General features: G+C 42.3%; 1 protein-coding gene across 15 annotated transcripts in view; it reads left to right on the forward strand.

Moving 5' to 3' along the window:
* TNRC6B (trinucleotide repeat containing adaptor 6B) overlaps positions 1-22,437 on the forward strand; it is a 296,357-nt gene that overhangs the window by 260,536 nt on the left and 13,384 nt on the right. For 13 of the 15 annotated variants that reach the window (XM_055374696.2, XM_055374703.2, XM_055374709.2 and 10 more), the window contains 10 exons: positions 757-888; positions 1,212-1,307; positions 1,465-1,648; positions 8,512-8,649; positions 10,816-10,992; positions 12,509-12,655; positions 12,906-13,001; positions 15,287-15,511; positions 15,969-16,039; positions 21,139-21,278. In XM_055374696.2, coding sequence (XP_055230671.1) covers positions 757-888; positions 1,212-1,307; positions 1,465-1,648; positions 8,512-8,649; positions 10,816-10,992; positions 12,509-12,655; positions 12,906-13,001; positions 15,287-15,511; positions 15,969-16,039; positions 21,139-21,278 — 1,406 coding nt within the window. The remainder of the gene's footprint in view (positions 1-756; positions 889-1,211; positions 1,308-1,464; positions 1,649-8,511; positions 8,650-10,815; positions 10,993-12,508; positions 12,656-12,905; positions 13,002-15,286; positions 15,512-15,968; positions 16,040-21,138; positions 21,279-22,437) is intronic. The other 2 variants (XM_055374712.2, XM_055374714.2) reach the window with 1 other exon arrangement.

Here is a 22,437-nt window from a genome sequence, read left to right on the forward strand (position 1 = left end):
GCTACACTACTTGGCACTCACGGACACGTTCTTAAGCTTGTTCTCCATGGCCCCAACTAGTCCAGTGGGTTCAGTAGATGAGGGTGCAGGGAAACTCACTTCTGCTTACTTAAGTCATCTTAGAGGAGCAAACCAAAGATGGGAGGGAATCCTCTGTCGCCAGAGCTTCCTGCAGCCTCGCCTAGCTCACTCCTGAGAACAGGGAGAAGGACCCTGCCGGGTCAGTGACCTTCCAGGCTCTTTGATGCTGGCTCTTTTTTTACACTGCCACTCTGTGGGTGTTTGCTATCAGAAGCCATGCATTGAAACTCATGTCTTCTATTTACAAGTTAATATATTTGTCTTACTTGTATCACAGAAATACTTCCACATAAGTATTATTTATTAGCTTTATGCAATGTAGCATGTTTTGTTTTATGGCACATTTCCAGTAATAATTTCTTGGTTGGATAAAAGCCATATTGTCATCAATTTTTTTTTCTTGAAGATGTTTTCCTGAATATAAAATTTATACTTTTTATTGTAGAAAATTGGAAAGTCTAAGAAGAAAATTTAAAAACTGTTGTAATCTCACTGCTCCAAGATAATCATTGTTAACACTTGAGTGTATTTTTCCTGTTATATATTTTTCACAGAAAAGTTTGACAACTCTTGCTTTAGATTCATCAAGATTCTTTTCACAGAAAAAGTTTTATTTTGATAAATTCTGAAGATTCCTTTTCTTTTCTTTTCTTTCTTTTTTATTTTTTTGGCTAGGTTTCTGCCTCAATGCTCAAGCAGTTTCCCAACAGTGGCCTGAGTCCAGGTCTTTTCAATGTGGGGCCCCAGTTATCTCCTCAACAAATTGCCATGCTGAGCCAGCTTCCACAAATTCCCCAGTTTCAGTTGGTAAGTAGAAGATTTTCTTCCTGTGGCTAAAAAGGTCATTTGCTTTTTTTTTTTCTTTAGCTTTGATTTGCTTCCCACATCTTTGCCACTTTCTATGTTCAAAGGGTGCTAGTCCACACTTCTTTGCAAACTATGGAGTGTGCTTAAGGGTTGTCAGCTCAACTGGAGGAAAATGTAACCAAGAGACCGGGAATTTGGTGTTACTTCACTCCTGGATACTTTTGATTGTGTGACCTGTACTTCAGTGCACAGACCCTTTAGGTGTCCTCAGTAAATTAATCTCAGGAAACTTTGGTCTTCTGTCTTTCCCCCTTGTTTTGTAGGCATGTCAGCTTCTCTTGCAGCAGCAGCAACAGCAGCAGTTGTTACAGAACCAGAGAAAGATTTCGCAAGCTGTACGCCAACAGCAAGAGCAGCAGGTACGTGGGTGGGCAGTCCCTCCACAACACGTCCCTCCAGTGCTGTGTTGGAGGAGTACATCCCGGCTTAGCCTCTGATGGCAAAGAACCGGGCACAGTCCTTTCCTGGGAAGTTCGGGGCCGTGCTTATCACGTGTCCGTCTCTCTTGGCCCTCAGCTGGCTCGAATGGTGAGTGCACTGCAGCAGCAGCAGCAGCAGCAGCAGAGGCAGCCAGGCATGAAGCACTCGCCCTCTCATCCTGTTGGGCCCAAGCCGCATCTGGACAACATGGTACCCAACGCGTTGAATGTGGGGCTCCCAGACCTTCAAACCAAAGGGCCAATACCTGGATATAGTTCTGGTAAGTTGTTAGTAGAGAAAATTACCTTTTTAGAAATCTACCTCTCTAGGCCTGTGGTAGGGGTTGTGCCTGCATTACCCTCCGTTTTTATGTCAGCTGTACAAGGTAGGTAAATATTCTTACCCTGGTTTACAGATGAGACATCTGAGGCTTCTTGAGTTTCAGTGGGTTTCCAAAGCTCACCACATGGTTACTAAATAGCAGAGACAGGCCTCTAACTTCTCTGGCTCCAAAGCAGTCTTTCAATACATGTGTATGAATGGCAAACTGCTCTCCTACCGCCGGGAATTTTTAAAACCCTATTTAAATGCTTGTGCATGCTGTGAGTGGTACACATGGCTGAGGTTATGCTCTGTTAAAATATGTACTAGTTTGAAATGTTTTAGTGTACTCATATTAATAAAATTGCCTTCTATAGAAAAAATGAACTAAAATTATAATGCAGATTGATAAAAATTCATTTGATATTAGTATTTCATCTGATTTAAATAGAATTAGAACAAGTAAGGTTATGCCTTTAACATTCTTCAAGAATTTTTTGGCAGGCAAATCATAGCTCTTTCAGAACTGGAAAACATGCTGTAAGCAGAATCTAATTGGTGAGGAAACAGTGATTTCAAAATAAAATTTTAAAATGGAAAAGATACCACACACCATCACAGTTTCATCTCAAACTGACAACATTTAGAATTTATCTTCTAAAGAAGATATCTATGCACACTCAAAAAACAAGAGTTGGGCCACGCGCGGTGACTCACACCTGTAATCCCAGCCCCTTGGGAGGCTGAGGCAGGCAGATCACGAGGTCAGGAGTTCGAGACCAGCCTGGCCAATGTAGTGAAACCCTGTCCCTACTAAAAATACAAAAATTAGCCGGACGTTGTGGCATGCGCCTGTAATCCCAGCTACTGGGGAGGCTGAGGCAGGAGAATCGCTTGAACCCGGGAGAGGGAGGTTGCAGTGAGCTGAGATTGTGCCACTGCACTCCCACCTGGGTGACAGAGCAAGACCCCATCTCAAAAAAAAAAAAAAAAGTTGGGAAGACATGAAATTGCTGGTTCTAGGTGACAGTGTGACCCTGGACAAATGGCAGCGGCTGACTGTGCGCCAACCCCGTGATCCTCCTACTGCACGTGCAAGGGGTGAGCAAAGACTTCAAGGTGTTCTTGATCTTGATCTGGATATTTTAACGGAATTACTTTGTAGATCCTTAGCTTCCACCAACTGTTTTCATTCTTAAAGATGATCTGCCTGATAACTGACTTAAATTCGAAATAACTTTTCTTGCACTTGATATAGAAGAAGGTCAGCTCTGTGCTCATCTGGGCTGCAAAACACCAGGGTACCAAACATGGGGGGGGCCTCCCTTGATTACTAACAGAGGTGTCCTTATGCTGTATTTCCTTCTTCTTCTTCTTTTTTTTTTTTTTGAGGCGGAGTCTCACTCTGTCGCCCAACCTCCACCTCCCACAACCTCCACCTCCCAGGTTCAAGCGATTCTCCTGCCTCAGCCTCCTGAGTAGATGGGATTACAGGCACATGCCACCACTCCCAGCTAATTTTTGTATGGTAGAGATGGGGTTTCACCATGTTGATCAGGCTGGTCTTGAACTCCTGACCTCAGGTGATCTGCCCACCATGGCCTCCCAAAGTGCTGGGGTTACAGGCGTGAGCCACTGCACCTGGCCGATTCTTTCTTACTTATAATGGCTAAAGGATCAGAGTTAAGCATACACATATATACATATTTACTGAAGAAATTTTATTGTTTTTGTCATACTCCTGTTTCATAAGTAACTTGTAAATTTAGCTATGCATTGTATTATTCCATATTAAAGAGAAATATTGACTTATTAGCTTGTTTCTATATTTGTTAACTTATTAAATAATAGATAAATATTATCAGGTCTCATTTTAATTGTGACCTGACCATTTATAATCTGCCTTATAAGATAGAGTGTTTTGTCATTTATTCACTTACAATTTTCCTGTCTGGGCACAGTGGCTCACACCTGTAATCCCAGCACTTTGGGAGGCCGAGGAGGGCAGATCACTTGAGGTCAGGAGTTCAAGACCAGCCTCCAACATGGTGAAACCCCGTCTCTACTAAAAATACAAAAAATTAACTGGATGTGGTGGTGTGCACCTGTAATCCCAGTTACTGGAGTGGCTGAAGCAGGAAAATAGCTTGAACCCAGGCAGCAGAGGTTGCAGTGAGCTGAGATCATGCCACTGCATTCCAGCCTGGCGACAGAGCAAGACTCCGTCTCAAAAATAATTTTTTTTTCCTTAGTTAGCATTATTATATTTGTTTGAATTGAAGAATACATTTTAGGTCTGAAAGTTAGATTTGGCTGCCTGTTTTGAATAGATTATTTGATGAAAATATATTTAAAGCATATATAGAAATTAAAAAATTTTTTCTAATAAATGCTGAAGATGTAATGAAATGAACAGTCTTTCAGTTTTCCTGATGCTAAGTATGTTGAACTAAAAAGGATACCTGTAAGTGAAAGAGTAGCAAGAATAATTGAAAGTTTCTTAATATGTCTTGATAAAGCCTCTTTGTTACATTATCTCAAAATTAAGAATTTGAATGACTAATGACTGCTTAACTAATCCTTACTGATTCTTTTGTAAAACAGATGGTTTCTAATTCTGTCCTTTTAGCAAAATTGAAAATATACCTAATTGAGGTTGAGTGCAGTGGCTCATGCCTGGTAATCCCAGCACTTTGGGAGGCCGAGGTAGAGAGTGAGAGGGAGAGGGAGACAGAGAGAAAGAATACCTAATTGAATTGTTAGGTGATAATGACCTATCTAAAAATTATATTTTAGTATCTGTGTTACTGGGCTAGGGGAAGGAACATATACTTTAAAAGAAATTCGAGAAGTAAGTTATAACAAGACTCCTTCTGTTCCCATCTACTTATTTATATGAGTCAAATTTCTTAGTGCTTTATGTCAACAAATTTAAAATAAGATAGTAGCAAAAATTCTCATTATAGTAAGGAGTGTTGGTTACCGTGGATATCTGAACTCATTTAGAAACAAAGTAATTCATCTTCTTAGAAAATGCATTTCTGATAAAATTTCACTTTTTATGTTTAAAATTTATCAAAATTTGTAATATTTATTTGGTATATCCCTGTGAAAAGTAAAGCTGAATAAATATTGGAGATTATAAAAATGACAGAAGAGTAATTGTATCTATGCTGCAATTATGATTGTGTCGATACCAGGTGTACGTGTGGACACGGACTTAGAACAGTTGTGTTAGGATGGCCAATTATGGGTGATTTTTTAAAAATAATTATAGAAACTAGTTTGTTTTTTAATGTATAGCAAAAAGAGGAGCAGAAAACAGAACTGTAAACAGAGAGAGTGAAGGCAGGATCAGTGTAAGGACAAGTTAATTTAAGAGCATTTCCTCAAGGATGTAAGAATGGAGCCAAAAGTCGTGAACAGACCATGAATTAGGGTGTGTGGAGAATGAGAGAGAGTAATTCTAGCAAAGACGCATGAGGCAGGCAAAGGGTTGTCCTTGCATGAATGATAAAAGCAGGTGACAGGCAAGGGGCATGTCTTACCTCTACTTGTACCTCAGCTCCTAACACAGGGCCTGGCACAGATTACACTGTCCATAAATATTCATTGAACTGAACTAAATGGCTTAATTTGAGCTAAAGCTCTGTGTTGGTGAGAAATTTCAGGGAAACCACTTGGTGGACTAAAGAAATTTTGTTTTGCTGTAGTGGAAAGTACAATACAGTCAGTATTTTCTTGGGTTTAGAGATATGACAGCTTGTAAATAGCCGAAGGTCACTAGCGAAGCACCATCTCTTCTTTGTTAGTGCACCCACTAGAGCACAGTGTCCCAGAATTCCTTCCATCAAAATGCATCAGACACATTCCATATCCTAGCGTCAGGCCGGTTACTACGTGACATCAAAGAAAATTATGTCCGTCTTCGCCTGATTTTTCCTCTCATACTTTGGGGTTTGTAGATTGAACCTTTCAAGGCAATTTTCTCACCTATTGTTTCTCTGACCCCTTGGATTATTTTTCCTGACCAAACCTTGTGAGGCAGCGCTGGGACTGCCCTACTGTGGTGGCATTTGATCCCCAAGTCTCTAATGAGAAAACTGCCCGCTTTCTCTAAGGTTCTTGCCTTTCCTTGCTTGCTTTTTCTTTCTCTTTCTCTTTCTTTCTCTCATTCATTTTCTTTCCTTCTTTCCTCTTACGTTTCTCTTTTTTCGCTTTTTTCTTTCTTTGCCCTTTTTCTATAACTTTAATTTTCTGCATTTCATTTGTCACCAAAAAAACTCTAAGCAGCTGAAATTAAAGAAATTTAATTCACTGGCTGGGCGCGGTGGCTCACACCTGTAATCCCAGCACTTTGAGAGACCGAGGCGGGCGGCTCACAAGGTCAGGAGATTGAGACCATCCTGGCTAACACGATGAAACCCCGTCTCTACTAAAAATACAAAAAAAATCAGCCGAGTGTGGTGGCAGGCACCTGTAGTCCCAGCTGCTCGGGAGGCTGAGGCAGGAAAATCGCTTGAACCCAGAGGCGAAGGTTGCAGTGAGCCAAGATTGTGCCGCTGCACTCCAGCCTGGGCGACAGAGCGAGACTCCGTCTCAAAAAAAGAAAAGAAAAAAAGGAATTTAATTCGCTATGGGTTTTATAGAAATTTTAGAGTAACTTCAAATAAAATTAATGTGTAAGGAATGGTTCCTCCTCTTCTTAATAATGCTAGTATTCTTTTTAATCTTTGCCAGAATCCTAGGTTATTTCCAAAAACTCTTTCTCAGTGATTAGAACTGAGCTTTCAGGTGGCCTGGAATCCAAGCACCTTGGCCTGGTTTTCTCAAAGGCAGAAGTGTAATTTACTCAAGGAGCAACCTGCTTAGGCCATTAAGGCTATGTCAGAGAAAACCTTTGTTCCTTGCAACCTTCCTGCCCTGCAATCTAATTTGATTTCTGCTACCCAGGATGAAAGAAATTTAAAAATGCCTCAAACTCTTCTTTAAAAAAAAATAAAAATAAAAATAAGGCCAGGCACGGTGGCTCATGCCTGTAATCCCAGCACTTTGGGAGGCCGAGGTGGGCAGATTGCCTGAGCTCAGGAGTTCTAGACCAGCCTTGGCAATAGGGTGAAACCCCGTCTCTACTAAAAATACAAAGAATTAGCTGGGCATGGCTGTGGTGTGCCTATAGTCCCAGCTACTCAGGAGGCTGAGGCAGAAGAATTGCTTGAACCCAGGAGGCAGAGGTTGCTGTGAGCCAGGATTGTGCCACTGCACTCCAGCCTGGGTGACAGAGACTCCATCTCCAAAATAATAATAATTTCATTTGAAATATTTTCATCTCATTCTAAAGATTTCTGCTCCCCACCCCCACCCTCCACTCTCCAATCATTTTGAACTAGTAAATTTGGTTACAGAGTGTGAAAGAACACTGTTCTTTATATAAATAGCAACATTTTGAACATGGGTCAGGAAGGTGTTAGACTTTTACTTGATTTATTATGTGTTTATAAAACTATCCCAGACAACTAGGATAAGCACAGGGGAGGAAAAACACAACCTGGTCTCTTAGTGGGATTTGGAGAGATGAAAATTGAGGACCCTTTATGGGTATAGTGTGGAGTCTGGCCTGGCTGGAGTTGCACATCTTGGGGCAGAGAAGCTTGGCTCTGCCGTGATGGGAGGCTTGCTCGCCTCCCTGGGATGCCTGCGCTCGTGCTGCCGCTCTGCGCTCCCTGTGGCTCATTCTCATTTTTCTATGGTCATTTATTATTCTCCCCCTCCCCTGTTTCATCATTTTAGTCCTTTATTTTACTTTTTTGAGAGTCTTAATGAACAGGTGTCACACACATTCTGACCCAAATGGATGACGGACCCTGTTAGACTCCGTCATCCAGCTTCTGCTGTGTGGCTTCCAGCTCTCCAGCTCTGTGCAGTGGGAACACATTACCCACCAAGACTCTTCCCCTGAAGCTTACCTGGGGCTCTTGGCAAAGTGAGCTCAGAATCTGGAACTACCCACCTACTCAAGCTTTGGTGTCTTCCTCATTGCTTAAAGACTACTTTCAAATTTATCTTTCAGATTCTACCCTGACCTCCACCCACCCCACACTCAGGCTGCCAATTCTCTTCCTAAAATACATACTAGTTATCCTCTTACATGCTTAAAATGTTCACTATCTTCTTATCCTAGAGAAAAAAAGATCCGAACTCCTTGGCCTAATATATAAAGACCCTACATGACACGACTTCATTTCTCCTCATCCCCCACCACTCTCCGCCTCACTTCATCCCAGAGTTAGCTAAACATTGGAGTCATTTGAATGTCTCACCATTCCCTAAACACACTTGATTATCAAGAGTCAGAGCTTTGTACTTGGTTTGCTTGACTTCCCCAAATACCTCCCTGAGGCCGTAGATCACATCTTCCTTCTGCAAACCCTTTCCTCGCCCAAGATACCCTGACTACAGCTTTGTTGCTGCTGTTGCACTACATTGGCTGGATGTCGTCTTCTCCATCTCAGTTTGAGAGTGGCTGGCCCCAGCGTCCTGTCTGGCACAAATGTCAGCTAAATGAAAAAGGGCGTGCAGGAATGCACTGAGACAGACCTGATCGATGGCAGTCATACACATCTTCACACCTTCACAGAGAGACATCACTTATTTAGCGAGCAAGAGCCAAGATCAAAGCTTGGAATCAAAAATACCTGTTTCTGAGTGGAGAAACTCTGTGAATTAGTCTTTGAATGACACTTGAAGGCATTCCTGGACTCTGCTTCAGAACTCTTGGTACTGATGCTGGAGACTTATAAAATGTGGTCTTCTCCTTTTTAGGTTTCAGCTCTGGCGGCATGGACTATGGCATGGTTGGTGGGAAGGAGGCTGGAACCGAGTCTCGCTTTAAACAGTGGACCTCCATGATGGAGGGGCTGCCCTCTGTAGCCACACAGGAAGCCAATATGCACAAAAATGGTAAGAGAAGCACTGAAAGCTAGAGCCCCCAACCCACAGCAGGTCTTGATGAAACATCTTATAAGACTATTTTGAAGTACAGAACTTGGTATTCTTTTTCCTCCTGAATCCTATGATTGCTTGTGGAGGAAGGTCAGAGTCATGTGTATGTTGAATTACAAGAAATATAAAGTACTAGTTCTAATTAAAGGGAGCAGAATTTTTCAGCTACCATGATTGAGGGTGGTAGCAGTGAACTTGGGCACCCACCAAGGTGAAACCCTAATAAGTTGGCTGAGGGAACAGAGTCAGCTTGTTGAGTTTGTTTTGCAGAGCAAGGGATCATAACAATACCTATCTTGTTGGTTGTTTGAACCATAATAAATTTATCGGCTTTAAAAAATTTTCCTGCCTTTTAATCTCCAAAAGAGGACTAATAGATGATAATACATGAGATTTGAACTTTTCACAAAGCTTTCTTATTCTATGTGAATTAGAGTGTCTGCAAGACAGCATTTAAGGGCATTGCAGGCTTTGGTCGTGATGTTGGTCGGCTTTTCCTCTCAGTTTCTCTCTATAAGGGCTTCTCCATTTCCTGTAAAACAGATAAAAGGTCTCAGAACCTTCCTTCAGCCTTTGTTTCAGTGTTTGTTTCATTTGACAGTAATTCACTTGGACTTAACTGTATCCATGAGAACCAAGTATAAATAGGTGTCCGGCTGTTCCTGCTGCAGCGCCCTGGCAGGCCCCAGCCCCAGCCAAGTCATTCAGTCTGAAGCCTTTCAGGTTTCCTTTATAAACCACTCTTTAATAAGCCCATCCAGGAGGCTGGTGAAATAGCCATGTGGAGCTCTCTGCCTGCCATCCCTAAGCATTATCGTTTGGTTTCATGGCATGAAGTCAAAAATGATTTATTGAAATTGTAAAATCTGTTTGTGGACTGAATAATCTAAGCCCACTGTCATCTACAGCTTTGGGCACTTTCAGTGCTTCCTTAGGCTGATGATTCACCAGGTCCCCTTTTCCCCAAAGACATGATAGGTGCATGATAATAAATATGAAATGGCATGTGAGAGGATATCTTGAAGGCAAAATCTCTACTTGCCTTTTTAGAGCTTATAGATCATGTTTTCCCATTTCCTTAGCAATCCCCAAAGTAATTGAGCTTGTCATTTTCCACTGCTTCACCATAATGTGCCTCTGAGCCAGATTTGTCAGTGGCTCCAGAAAAGTAAATGCCCTCTTAGCTGAGCATGGAGGTAGTTTTGATAATATTCCCATTAGGCTGCATCACCGTGGAAATAATTTTATCCCTTCACAAGCAGCATCCTAAGAATAGATCAAGTGACCCAATATAGTATGTAAAATTCATTTGAGAAAAAAGTAGACTGGTATCTCACTGATACCTAAAATTTTATTCAAAGTGCATGTTCTGTTAGTTCAAGGCAATTTTAAGCTTTTAATTCTTTTCCTGCCCCGTAGCATATAAAATGCATGATGGGGGCAGCAACAAAACCACTGAAGTGCTCTCAGGAAACCAGTTACAAAGGATTTGCTGTTCTTCATGTGTGAGGCCACGGATCCCAGAGCTTCAGAGTTCCTTGCTGGTCTTGTGCTGGCAAAGACCCTAGGCGGGAATTCCATCTCATTGCGTTGGAATTTAAAGCAATTGCAGATGCTTTTCCCTCCAATGGACTCTCTGTTTACACTGCTGCTTCCAGCTAATCTAAGCCTGATCAGCCAGCCTTTAAGAACCTGGGTGGATAGCATCAGTAGAAATTTAGTTAAAACCTTCTTATGTGCTACAAATGGTTAGAATTTTCCCCATTTCTCACTCTTGAGTCGTTAGCATAGAAACTAGGGATAATGGTCAGATTCCTAGTATGTGAACGTTTCATTAATTTCATAAGACCATGGAATTTTAAGACTGAAAGGAACATTCAAGCATGAGAACAATCTTGTGTGCCTAAGTGAGGAGCTGAGAGGCTCACGGAGGCGAAATGACTTGTTGTTGGTCATGCTGCTTAGTAATTATGTGCTGAGTCTCGAATGCAACCTCTTATTCCAGTGCTGTTTGTATACACTCCATCAGCTTCAGAAGACTGTTTGCATTCCAGCGAATAAAAAATAGACAAGTTCTGTTCATAGGAGTTATTCTGGATGATTTAATTTCCTCTCTTTTCTCAGGCGCTATAGTGGCCCCTGGTAAGACCCGGGGAGGGTCACCATACAACCAGTTTGATATCATCCCTGGTGACACACTGGGTGGCCATACGGGTCCTGCTGGTGATAGCTGGTTACCTGCCAAATCTCCACCAACAAATAAAATCGGAAGTAAATCCAGCAATGCCAGTTGGCCTCCAGGTATTGTCCAGGAAATGCTTTTCCAGGATAGCATTTGTTTTGTAATTGTCAGTTTCAGGTTCAGAATACATTGCTTTTGTGACTCATGTTACTAAGTAAGGTACTTGCTTTCATTTTTTTCATTCAATAATTGTCTGTTAGAAGCAAGGCATGTGCTGAAGATAGAAAATTTTCATTAGATGGGGAATCTGGGGATAAGTGACATTGTAGCTGGGACTTCGCATTCGTCCCATGCATAGGATGCCTTGTAACATGGGTTCTTTTGAAGCGTCTCTTGAATTGATTTGTTAGTTCTCAGGCAAGTGTTTATTACCAGTTAGCTTCTAGGTATGCAGTAGCGATTGCAATGAGATTATTTGTTAATTCTTTTCTTTCTGTCCCTCTCTTTTGTTGGATATAGTAATCTATTCTCATGATAGAGAAATGAGAACATTTAATAAAGCAAAAATTAAAATCAGTAATTCCATAAATATATATCCTCCTAGACCTCTTTCTGTGCATACGTATTTGTGACATGAATATGTATAGTTTCATTTTATTAAGGTAGAATTTTTTTTTTTTTTTTTTGAAAGGGAGTTTCGCTCTTATTACCTAGGCTGGAGTGCAGTGGTGCGATCTTGGTTCACTGCAAGCTCTGCCTCCCAGGTTCAAGCGATTCTCCTGCCTCAGCCTCCCAAGTAGCTGGGATTACAGGTGCCTGCTACCACGCCTGGCTAATTTTTTGTATGTTTAGTAGAGACAGGGTTTCGCCATGTTGGACAGGCTGGTCTCGAACTCCTGACCTCAGGTGATCTGCCCGCCTCGGCCTCCCAAAGTGCCGGGATTACAGGCGTGAGCCACCACGCCCGGCCAAAGTAGAACTGTATAATGCAGATCGTTCATATATAATACACATTGCTCTTTCTCATCACGATTTGGAAAATAAAAGTTTATTGTGTCACATAGCCTTAAAATTTTAAAATGATTTAAATTGACCAATAAAAAAATTCCGAGCCCTTGTGTATATTCTAGGCTTTCTTTTGCTAAACTAAATTATCCCTGCTGGTTATCCCTGGACATTCTATGCAGCAGTATCATTTGTATTACATTTTTTGCATTTTGGCCAACATCTCGTAAGGAAAATGAGAAAGAGCACTGATCTCTAGCCCATATTTTCGCCGGTTCTTGGCCTAGATGCTGGGATGATTGTTGTGAACACCAGAGTCCTTACTCCTGCTTTCCCTGCCTTCAGCCCTGAAGTCTCCTGGGAGCAGGAGGATCAGGTTACTGGGGACAGGCTCTGATGAGCTGTGGCTTCCAGTTGACTGCCACAGACAGTGTGATAAAACAAAGGTGCTGTTGGCAAGAGTGTATGTTCATGGTGATTTTTTTTTCCTTAATTTTGTGACGAAAATCTAAGAGACAATAAATTCAGTATTTATACTTTTCACAGACCCATTTCTTATGTCAAAAAAAAGTACTATATCATTTTTTTTTAACAACCTTCCTTCTATAATATTTGTTTTCCTTGTCTCAGAATTCCAACCAGGAGTGCCATGGAAAGGTATCCAAAACATTGACCCTGAATCTGACCCCTATGTCACCCCAGGAAGTGTGCTGGGGGGTACAGCCACATCTCCCATTGTAGATACTGACCACCAACTGCTGCGGGATAACACCACAGGTACTTGAGCAAAGCATCTCTTATATGTTCAACACCCAGCATTTTCATAGTTGTCAGTTTGTGACTTCATTTGTACTTGCTGGTACCTAAAAGTTTAACCAAAAAATGTAAAAATACTGCTTTTCACATTTATTTGTTAGACATATTTTGTCCTCCATTCTATTGAAGTTTAAATAAAATACTCTCAAGGTTTCACTGGTTATACTGACATTTATCTTCAGTATTTTCTTCTTCTTCTTTGTTACCCAAGGGTCTAATTCTTCCCTCAACACCTCGCTGCCTTCACCTGGTGCCTGGCCCTACAGTGCCTCTGACAACTCCTTTACCAACGTTCATAGCACTTCAGGTATGAGTGTGAATTCTTTTGTTTCCCTTTGGTTAGCACTTTTTCATCAGGTTCCCTTTTATAAAGGAAACTGGCATGTATTTCATAAGATACACTCTTACAGAAGTTCAGTAGCATAGGTCAGTATAGATGGAAGCACACCTTTTCTGTTTGCTATGTCTTTGAGGAACTTCTAGTCTCAGGAAGGATGAGCCAGATACAGCTTTGGGATGAGGCCGGTAGTGACATAACTGCAGGGAGCTGGCATATCCAGAGGGCTGGAGTCACGTCCTAATGACACACATGCTTCTCTTTTAACAAGGCTGCCAAGAAGTCAAGGGTCATGAGAAGAACCAGTGAAGGCCAGGTTATTATTCCTAAGATAGCCAATAATAGCTAGCTTTTCTCTAAAAATCCTCCCACTTATAGACAAAGGCTAAGGGCAGATGGCCAAAGGAAAAAAAAAGGGACCTTGATTCGTTTTACCATCATTTGGTAAGTTCCTCATGGTTTTTTAAAAGATATATATTAGGAAATGGAAAAGTTAGTGGATATAATAAAGGCTTTGAAGTCACTCACTGAGCATAGTGCCTTACTGATTGGTGGACATATTAGTAATTGGCACCTTTAGTTTGCACAAGTCGGACCTTAAGCTGTTAAAGTCATTATGACTTACGTGCTTTGCCCAGGCAAAAGCAAATAAAGTAGACTTTTGTCCAACTACGAAGACGCTGCAGGCTAGTGGGCTACACATTGTCTTGTTCTCCTTCCCACCTGTCTGTCATATCAGCAGTGCAACAATAAGCTACCACTCACTGAATGATCCCACAGGCCAGGCATCATGCTAAACCTTCCACGTTAATTTTTATTTTATCTTCACCAAAGGCTATGAGTAAGTCCTGTTGTTACCCCTATTTTGTGGATAAAGAAACTGAGTGAGGTTCTGAGAGCAGATATAACTTGCCTCAGTTCTGAGCAAGTATGTAAAGGAGACATCTCAGTATTCCGGGTTTTGAACCACCACCCTGCATTACACTTTTGTAGGATTTCTTTTACATGTAAAAACTTACTCTGGTTACCCAACTCTTTTACACCTATAAATGCCCATATCTCAGATTGAACTATGTGTCTTTTTCCAACAGTTGAAAATTCATCTGAGAGATGGCCCAAGAATCACCTCAGACTTGTCTAAAACTGAACCTGTACTTCCCCACCCCCAAAAGTGTCTTTCCTTCTCAACTCAGTTATGTTTCTTAATAATGATCTCATGCATCATTTAGTTACAAAACCTCAGTATTTTCTTCCTCTTTCCTCTCTCTCTCAATCCCTGGATCCAGGCAGTTATGATTTCTCCTTAGTGATTTATTCTGCAATCATATTTCAAATATCCATTCCTTCTGTTCCATTCTATTTACTATCACAGTAGTTGAAACACTCCATGCTGAATCAGTTGCAAAAACTCCTGATATGTAACCTCCTTTACCTCTCTGCCCCTGTGAACTGTTCAACCAAAATTGGGGGGGAACATATTCCATACACAGAGAGTTTATGTTGAACCTTGGTTTACACATTCCTGTTTCTTTGTGCCCATCCATTTATGTAAATCCTTCAAGAGCTGTCTTTATAAAGCCTTTGCTGCAAGCCCAGCGTTCTTGATCCCCTCTGCGTATTGAACTTACGTGATGATGTTGGGGTCACCACTTCTGTTGCTCATCTGTTCTGTGTTCCCATCTGAGCTTGAGGTTCTCAGGGATAATTGTTTCTATTCCTCACAGCACTGATTTCGTGCCGTATGCATAGTAAGCCCTTAGTGAATATTTCTTGATTGTTTTTAAAGAATCTGTGTGAACATCAATATCTAATAGACTGGATCAAGGCACAAGAAAAGTGTAATTTACTAATTACTTTCTATTCAGTCAATGATTATTTATAGAATACTTTATTCTGCTAATGTTCACATTCTCACTGTTACCCAGAAGCTGGTATCTTTAGGAAGACTTTCTCCTTGAATGTGTCCTCCTTTTCAAGTCATTTTTAGCTAAGAAAGCAGTAGAGAATTGGTTATCTTATTAAATCTTTAATTCATATGATAATTCTATCAATTCAGAGTAGTAGTCACTGAAAATTTTGTTCGTTATGCTCTAAGAACAGTGTTATTTTGTATTGCTGTGCTTAAAATGTGTACTATTACTTTTTAGAATATAAATGTGCATTTATTTATGTGTATGTAGATAAAACTCATGTGTATTTGTCAACAAAAGTGAACCGTCTAACCTTATTCCTTCCTTAATTTTCTCTTCTTACAGCAAAGTTCCCTGATTACAAATCAACATGGTCCCCAGATCCCATAGGACACAACCCCACTCATCTCTCCAACAAGATGTGGAAAAACCATATTTCCTCCAGGAACACTACACCGCTGCCCCGCCCACCTCCTGGTCTGACCAACCCCAAACCATCATCTCCCTGGAGCAGCACAGCACCCCGATCAGTCAGGGGGTGGGGGACACAGGACTCACGGCTCGCCTCGGGTGAGGAGGATCTGCCTAAAGGAACACCATTGTTCATCCACAAGGGGCTTATGTTAACACAGATGGTGAAGACACAAAGAGGTCTTCCCAAGAGAGGAAGTCATGGTTGTCTGCTTTTTCTTCTGGTAGAGGAAAAGGTACCTCTTGAGTGAGTGAAAGTCGCAGTCAGTATAAGGCAAAGGGACCCAAGAACTCCCAAGGGACAGATGGAGTAAAATGAGTGAGTAAAAATGGCAGAGTGAGAACACTGGGAGGAAAATACTGTCTTGCAAATCAGGCATAAAAGTGCATAGGAGTCAGGGACCAGTAGAAGAGAAAAAGAAGGTCAGAGTCCAGTGGAAAAGAGAATTTATAAAAGCAGAGAAGAAATGTGAGCTACATGAAAATATTTCTCCCTCATGGCTTTTCTTGTTTTTGTTTTATTTCTCTTCCTAACCATTTTTCTGGTTGCTCATAGCCTCTACCTGGAGTGATGGTGGCTCAGTTCGTCCTAGTTACTGGCTGGTTCTTCACAATCTCACCCCACAGGTAATTATGCTTTCTCACAGTTTTCTAGATAGGACTTGATTGTATTAAGAGAGAGGGAAAGGTTGGGCGCGGTGGCTCATGCCTGTAATCCCAGCACTTTGGGAGGCCGAGGTGGGTGCATCACGAGGTCAGGAGATCAAGACCATCCTGGCTAACATGGTGAAACCCCGTCTCTACTAAAAATACAAAAAATTAGCTGAGCGTTGTGGCGGGCGCCTGTAGTCCCAGCTACTTGGGAGGCTGAGGCAGGAGAATGGCGTGAACCTGGGAGGCGGAGCTTGCAGTGAGCCAAGATTGCGCTAGTGCACTCCAGCCTGGGCGACAGAGTGAGACTCCATCTCAAAAAAAAAACAAAAAAAAAAAAGAAAAAAAAAAGAGAGGGAAAGATGGGGGTTGGTTTCTCACACCTGTAATCCCAGCACCTTGGGAGGCCAAGGCGAGAGGATTGCTTGAAGCCAGGAGTCTGAAATCATTCCAAGCAATATGAGACCCTGTTTCTACAAAAAATTAAAAATTAGCCAGGCATGGTGGCACACAGCTGCTCAGGAGGCTGAGGTGGGAGGATCACTTGAGCCCAGAATTGCATTGTATTGCACTCCAGGTTGGGCAATAGTGCAAGACCCTTTCTTAAAAAAGAGAGGGAGGGAAATAAATGTGGGAGGCTGGCAGATATGAAAGTTCATCTCCTGATCACTGCAAAGAGGTCTTCACTACAGGAGTGGGTGTCCCCTCCCCACCCAAGGTTCACAGTCTACTTCTGGAGAAGGGTTGATGCTGGCCACTAGGCTTCGTGCCTGCCTTCAAGATGATGATAACACATACAGTTTACAAAAGTGAAAGCTAGTTTTATAAGCTAGTTTATAAAACTAGGTAAAACCCACTAGAGAGTGGGTTCCTGCAGATCTTACGGGGCAGAGAAAGAGAAAAAAACAAACAGAGTAGGGTGGTATTTTCTGGTGATTTCTGTGTAGTAGACACGATTTGCTATACAGATGTGCATGTTAGAATCTGGAACCTAGTGGAAAAGGGAGTATTTTAAGGACACCCAAAAGCTACCTGTTTCTGTGTTAATTCTCCAACAAGACCTGAACCTATACTTCCCTATCCCTGAAAGTGTCTTCCCTTCTCAACTAAGTTCTTTATGTTTCTTAATATTGATCTCATGCATCATTTAGTTACAAAACCTCAGTATTTTCTCCCTCTTAAAACATATTAACCATTTTTGTGCTTTGTAAATAACCATCCGTCTCTCCAGTGGAAGAGATCATTTGACTTCATAGTTTATAAATGCTACATGGGGCCAGTCGCAGTGGCTCATGCCTATAATCCCAGCACTTTGGGAGGCCAAGGTGGATGTATCACGAGGTCAAGAGGTCGAGACCATCCTGGCCAACATGGTGAAACCCCGTCTTTACTGAAAATACACAAATTAGCTGGGCATGGTGGCACACGCCTGTAGTCCCAGCTACTCGGGAGGCTGAGGCAGGAGAATCACTTGAACCTAGGAGGCAGAGGTTGCAGTGAGATGAGATTGCACCACTGCACTCCAGCCTGGCGACAGAGCGAGACTCCATCTAAAAAAATAAAAAAAGCTACATGGGTGTGTTTAACTCTCCGTCTATTATCCTCTTCACGTGTAGATGGCATTACTATAATTTGCTCTCATCAGACCATATCCTCTAGGCGGTTTTCCATTGGAGGAGCTTCATTTGCACCAAGCCACTCTGCCTTTCACCTTGGTTGCTAGATAACTGAGGTATTTGCAGAAGCATTATGTTGAGCACTTGAACGAGGTTAAATGGGCTCATCAAAACTGAGTCCATCACAACCTTTACAACACCTTGTTAAAAGGAGTCAGTTATGCCTCCTGTTTTTGACATATAGAATGCATTCTCTGGCATTTAATTCATATATGGATTCATGCACACTTTATTAAGCCAACATTTTCCAGAGTGTTGTCATGAGATATGATTAGGTCTCTGGCCTAATATGTTTGACATGTATACTTGGTTAAACAAAACTAAGCAGATTTTTTCACTTTGAGACTTCGTAGGCCTTTTAATATGCTAACACATATTATGATTCTCTGTGGGGAAATACATCTCCTAAATACATTTGCCCATTTGTAGGGAGTAAATCACAGGACTCGTATTTCAAGGTGCACATTGAGGTAAACAATTTCCTAAATACAGTTAACATGAGGGAGGGTGTGGGTCAGCTCTTAATCTCTGTATCTAATCAACTCAGCTCAAAGTTCCAAGTTACGGCCGGGCACGGTGGCTCACACCTATAATCCCAGCACTTTGGGAGGCCGAGGCAGGCAGATCACAAGGTCAGGCAATCGAGACCATCCTGGCTAACATGGTGAAACCCCATCTTTACTAAAAATACAAAAAATTAGCCGGGTGTGGTGGTGAGCACCTGTAGTCCCAGCTACTTGGGAGGCTGTGGCAGGAGAATGGCGTGAATCTGGGAGGCGGAGCTTGGAGTGAGCCAAGATTGCACCACTGCACTCCAGCCTGGGCGACAGAGCGAGACTCCATCTCAGAGAAAAAAAAAAATTTTTTTTAAGTTCCAAGTTATTTCTTTAGCAAATAGTTGACTGAAATATGAAGAATCTTGTATGACCATCCTCAAAACTATGTATACCTCCTATTTTCTAAGAGTTGTCACACAATGTGGTGATTATGTTACGATGAGATTGAGAGAAGCAGTAAGAGATGCACTGTTTTGAAAGAAGCCTGGGCAGGCGAATCGGCTGTTCACTTGTTCTATCTTATGAAAAATGCTGGCCAGATGTGGTGGCTCATGCCTGTAATCCCAACACTTTTGGGAGGCTGAGGCAGGTGGATCACCTGAGGTCAGGAGTTCCAGACCAGCCTGGCTAACATGGCGAAACCCCATCTCTACTAAAAAGACAAAAATTAGCTGGGTATGGTGGTGGCTGTCTGTAGTCCCACCTCAGTCGGGAGGCTGAGGCAGGAGAATCGCTTGAACCCGGGGGTGAAGGCCGCAGTGAGCTGAGATCGCACCACTGCACTCCAGCCTGGGTAACAGCGAGACGCTGTTTCAAAGAAAAAAATGTTAATTATACACATATATCCATATAAAATGAATATGGGGGTGGCCGTGTTTGGGTTAGAACTAATTTTAAAATCAAAGCTTCCTAAAAGCAGACTAATCTCTATCATAGCTTAAAGGGTTATAAGAGCACGTCACCTGCTCTCCAGCCTGGGTGACAGAAGAGTGAGACCCCCCCCATCTCTGAATTTAAAAAAAAAAAAAAAAGAAGCAAATCTTGATACAGTTGTCACCACCTTACCCATGATTTCTTACCCTTGGTCAAACCATAGTCAAAAAATAGTAAGATGTTTTTAGAGAAAGACCACATTCACATAACTTACAGTATATTGTTATAACTTTTCTTTTCTTTTTTTTTTTTTTTTTTTTTGAGACAGAGTCTTGTTCTGTCGCCCAGACTGGAGTGCAGTGGCGTGATCTCCGCTCACTGCAAGCTCCGCCTCCCGGGTTCATACCGTTCTCATGTCTCAGCCTCCAAGTAGCTGGGACTACAGGCGCCAGCCACCATGCCTGGCTAATTTTTTTGTGTTTTTAGTAGAGATGGGTTTCACCATGCTAGCCAAGATGGTCTCGATCTCCTGACCTCGTGATCTGCCCACCTCAGCCTTCCAAAGTGCTGGGATTACAGGCGTGAGCCACCACACCCGGCAACTTTTCTATTTTAGTCTCTTACTGTGCCTAATTTATAAATTAAACTTTGTCTTAGGTATGTATGTATAGGAAAAACATAGTATACTTAGAGTTCGGTACTATTGGTGGTTTCCGGCCTCCACTGGGGGGCCTTGGAAGGTGTTCCCCTCAGATAAAAGGGGACTATTTTATCTGGATAATTTTTCTTTCATCACCTAAAATTTATCTAGAGAGCATCTATCCTAAAAAGTCTGTTGTGGCATATGCTGACATGCTTGTGTAGTCTATTGTTACTTATAAAACAATGCTAAGAGCATTTCTCTGATCATTTTCTGCAAAGAACTACAGAGAAACTGCCTGTTTTCATCTTGCAGGGTGTCTGCCACTGCCACCAGTAGTACAACTTTTTAATCTATTCAATAGTAATCTGTTTATCTTCCAAAGAAATGAACTGAAATGGTGGACTGATCTTAAATACCTATTTAAGATCTTGATGGGACAGGCGCGGTGGCTCACGCCTGTAATCCCAGCAGTTTGGGAGGCTGAAGCGAGTGGATCACAAGGTCAGGAGATCAAGACCATCCTGGCCAACATGGTGAAACCCCGTCTCTATTAAAAATACAAAAATTAGCCGGGAGTGGTGGTGTGCGCCTGTAATTCCACCTACTCAGGATGCTGAGGCAGGAGAATCGCTTGAACCCGGGAGGTGGAGGTTGCAGTGAGTCGAGATTGTGCCACTGCACTCCAGCCTGGGCAACAGAGCAAGGCTGTGTCTCAAAAATAAATAAATAAAAAGATCTTGATGCAAAATAAATTAATCAGAGTGAATAAGTTTGTTCATCCAACTCATAGGTTAGGAAAATTGTCCCTAATCGCTGAAGATCTTAAGTGGTGAAAGTCTAACTGGGGTGAGGAGTACAGCCTTTGGTCAGAATGCCTGATGTCAGCACAGGACATAGAGAAGTAGGCAGAAATAGTCTCACCTTGAGATGGGCAAAGTAGGGGTAAGACAGTGTTAGAATAGGCTGTGAACCAGGTCAGCCATCAGCATTTTAAATAATCAGATGTTTAGTAGTGCTTTTCTTGTCTGTGTCTTTCTCTTTACAGAGGAATACATGAGCAGTGATGCTAAGAATGTTAACTTACATTCTTACGTGGATACCATCTCATTTTTGTCCTTTTTTGACTCTACAAGTTAACACTCCCACCTGTTTATCTCTTAAAACAGACCATAGGCTGAATCATATGCTTTTGTTTTGAGCTGCATTTATGCAAACTTTATTTGCAAAATGGGCACACTAGGTCTCAGCCAGTGCTTTGAATATCTTAAAATGTACCTTTTCCACCCCACCTCCAGTCTTTATCTCATGAATGTCATTACTCCCTAGATTGATGGGTCAACCTTGAGAACGATCTGCATGCAGCATGGCCCACTGCTGACATTCCATCTGAATCTAACCCAGGGCACTGCCCTGATCCGATACAGCACCAAACAGGAGGCGGCCAAGGCCCAAACTGCACTGCACATGTGAGTATTCGGTCCTACACCCACGTAGACAAACATGCATGAAGATGCACCCGTGAGTATTCTGGCAGCTGCTGAATTAAAGATGCACCAGAACATACATGAAGAAAGGCACCGTCACACGTGCATCTGCAAGTCTCGAGTGTGGAGGTGCCAGGTCTTCCACCAAAGCTTGGATTGTCCTGTATATATCAGAGGCCAGTCGTCAGAATTCCAAACGTAAATAATTTGTGAAGTAGTGAGTAAATTCTAAGTAACATAAAGCTAGGGCCGGGCGCAGTGGCCCATGCCTGTAATCCCAGCACTTTGGGAGGCCAAGGCGGGCAGATCACAAGGTCAGGAGATGGAGACCATCTTGGGCAACATGGTAAAACCCTGTCTCTACTAAAACACAAAAAATTAGCCAGGCGTGGGGGCGCATGCCTGTAGTCCCAGCTACTGGGAAGGCTGAGGCAGGGGAATCGCTTGAACCTGGGAAGCAGAGGTTGCAGTGAGCCGAGATCATGCCACTGCCCTCCAGCCTGGTGACAGAGCAAGATTCCATCTCAAAAAAGAAAAAAAACACACAGCTAATAGAAGTGCCATTGTTTTTCATAATAGAATCTAGCTGCTTACTCCAGCCTCTTTGCAGATGACAAAATATTGTGGTCTTGGGGGGTAGCAGGGTCTTTGCTTAAATTAGGTGGTGCTAGATCAGACTTTGCCCATCCCCTTCCCTGCCACTGTCAAACTTGTGGACGGAGAAGACCTGACTGCCCTTGGCTGCAGATGCCATGACAGAAAGCCGGACACACTGCAAGCCAGGGATGAGGGGGCTCAGGCAGCGAGGAGCCCCTGAGAAAGAGCAGCACTTCCGGGGGCTGAAGCCAGGTTGCTTCGATGCTTTGGGTATGGTCTCTTGCCTCATAACTCACATGGGGAAAGAAAGAGACCATTTTTTCTCTCCTTTTTATCTAAGGCTTTATTTATTTTGTTTTAGAGCAGTTTTAGGATCACAGCCAAATTGAGAGGAAGATACAAAGATTTCTGTCATATCTCCTGCTGCCACACATGAATAGCCTCCACTATTATCAACATCCTCCACCAGAGTGGTGCATTTGTCAAGATTGCTGAACCCCTCCTTATCACCAAAAGTCTGTAGTTTACATTAGAGTTCACTCTC

This window comes from Gorilla gorilla, chromosome 23 (assembly GCF_029281585.2).
Source record: "Gorilla gorilla gorilla isolate KB3781 chromosome 23, NHGRI_mGorGor1-v2.1_pri, whole genome shotgun sequence".
NCBI classification, from domain to species: Eukaryota; Metazoa; Chordata; class Mammalia; order Primates; family Hominidae; genus Gorilla; species Gorilla gorilla.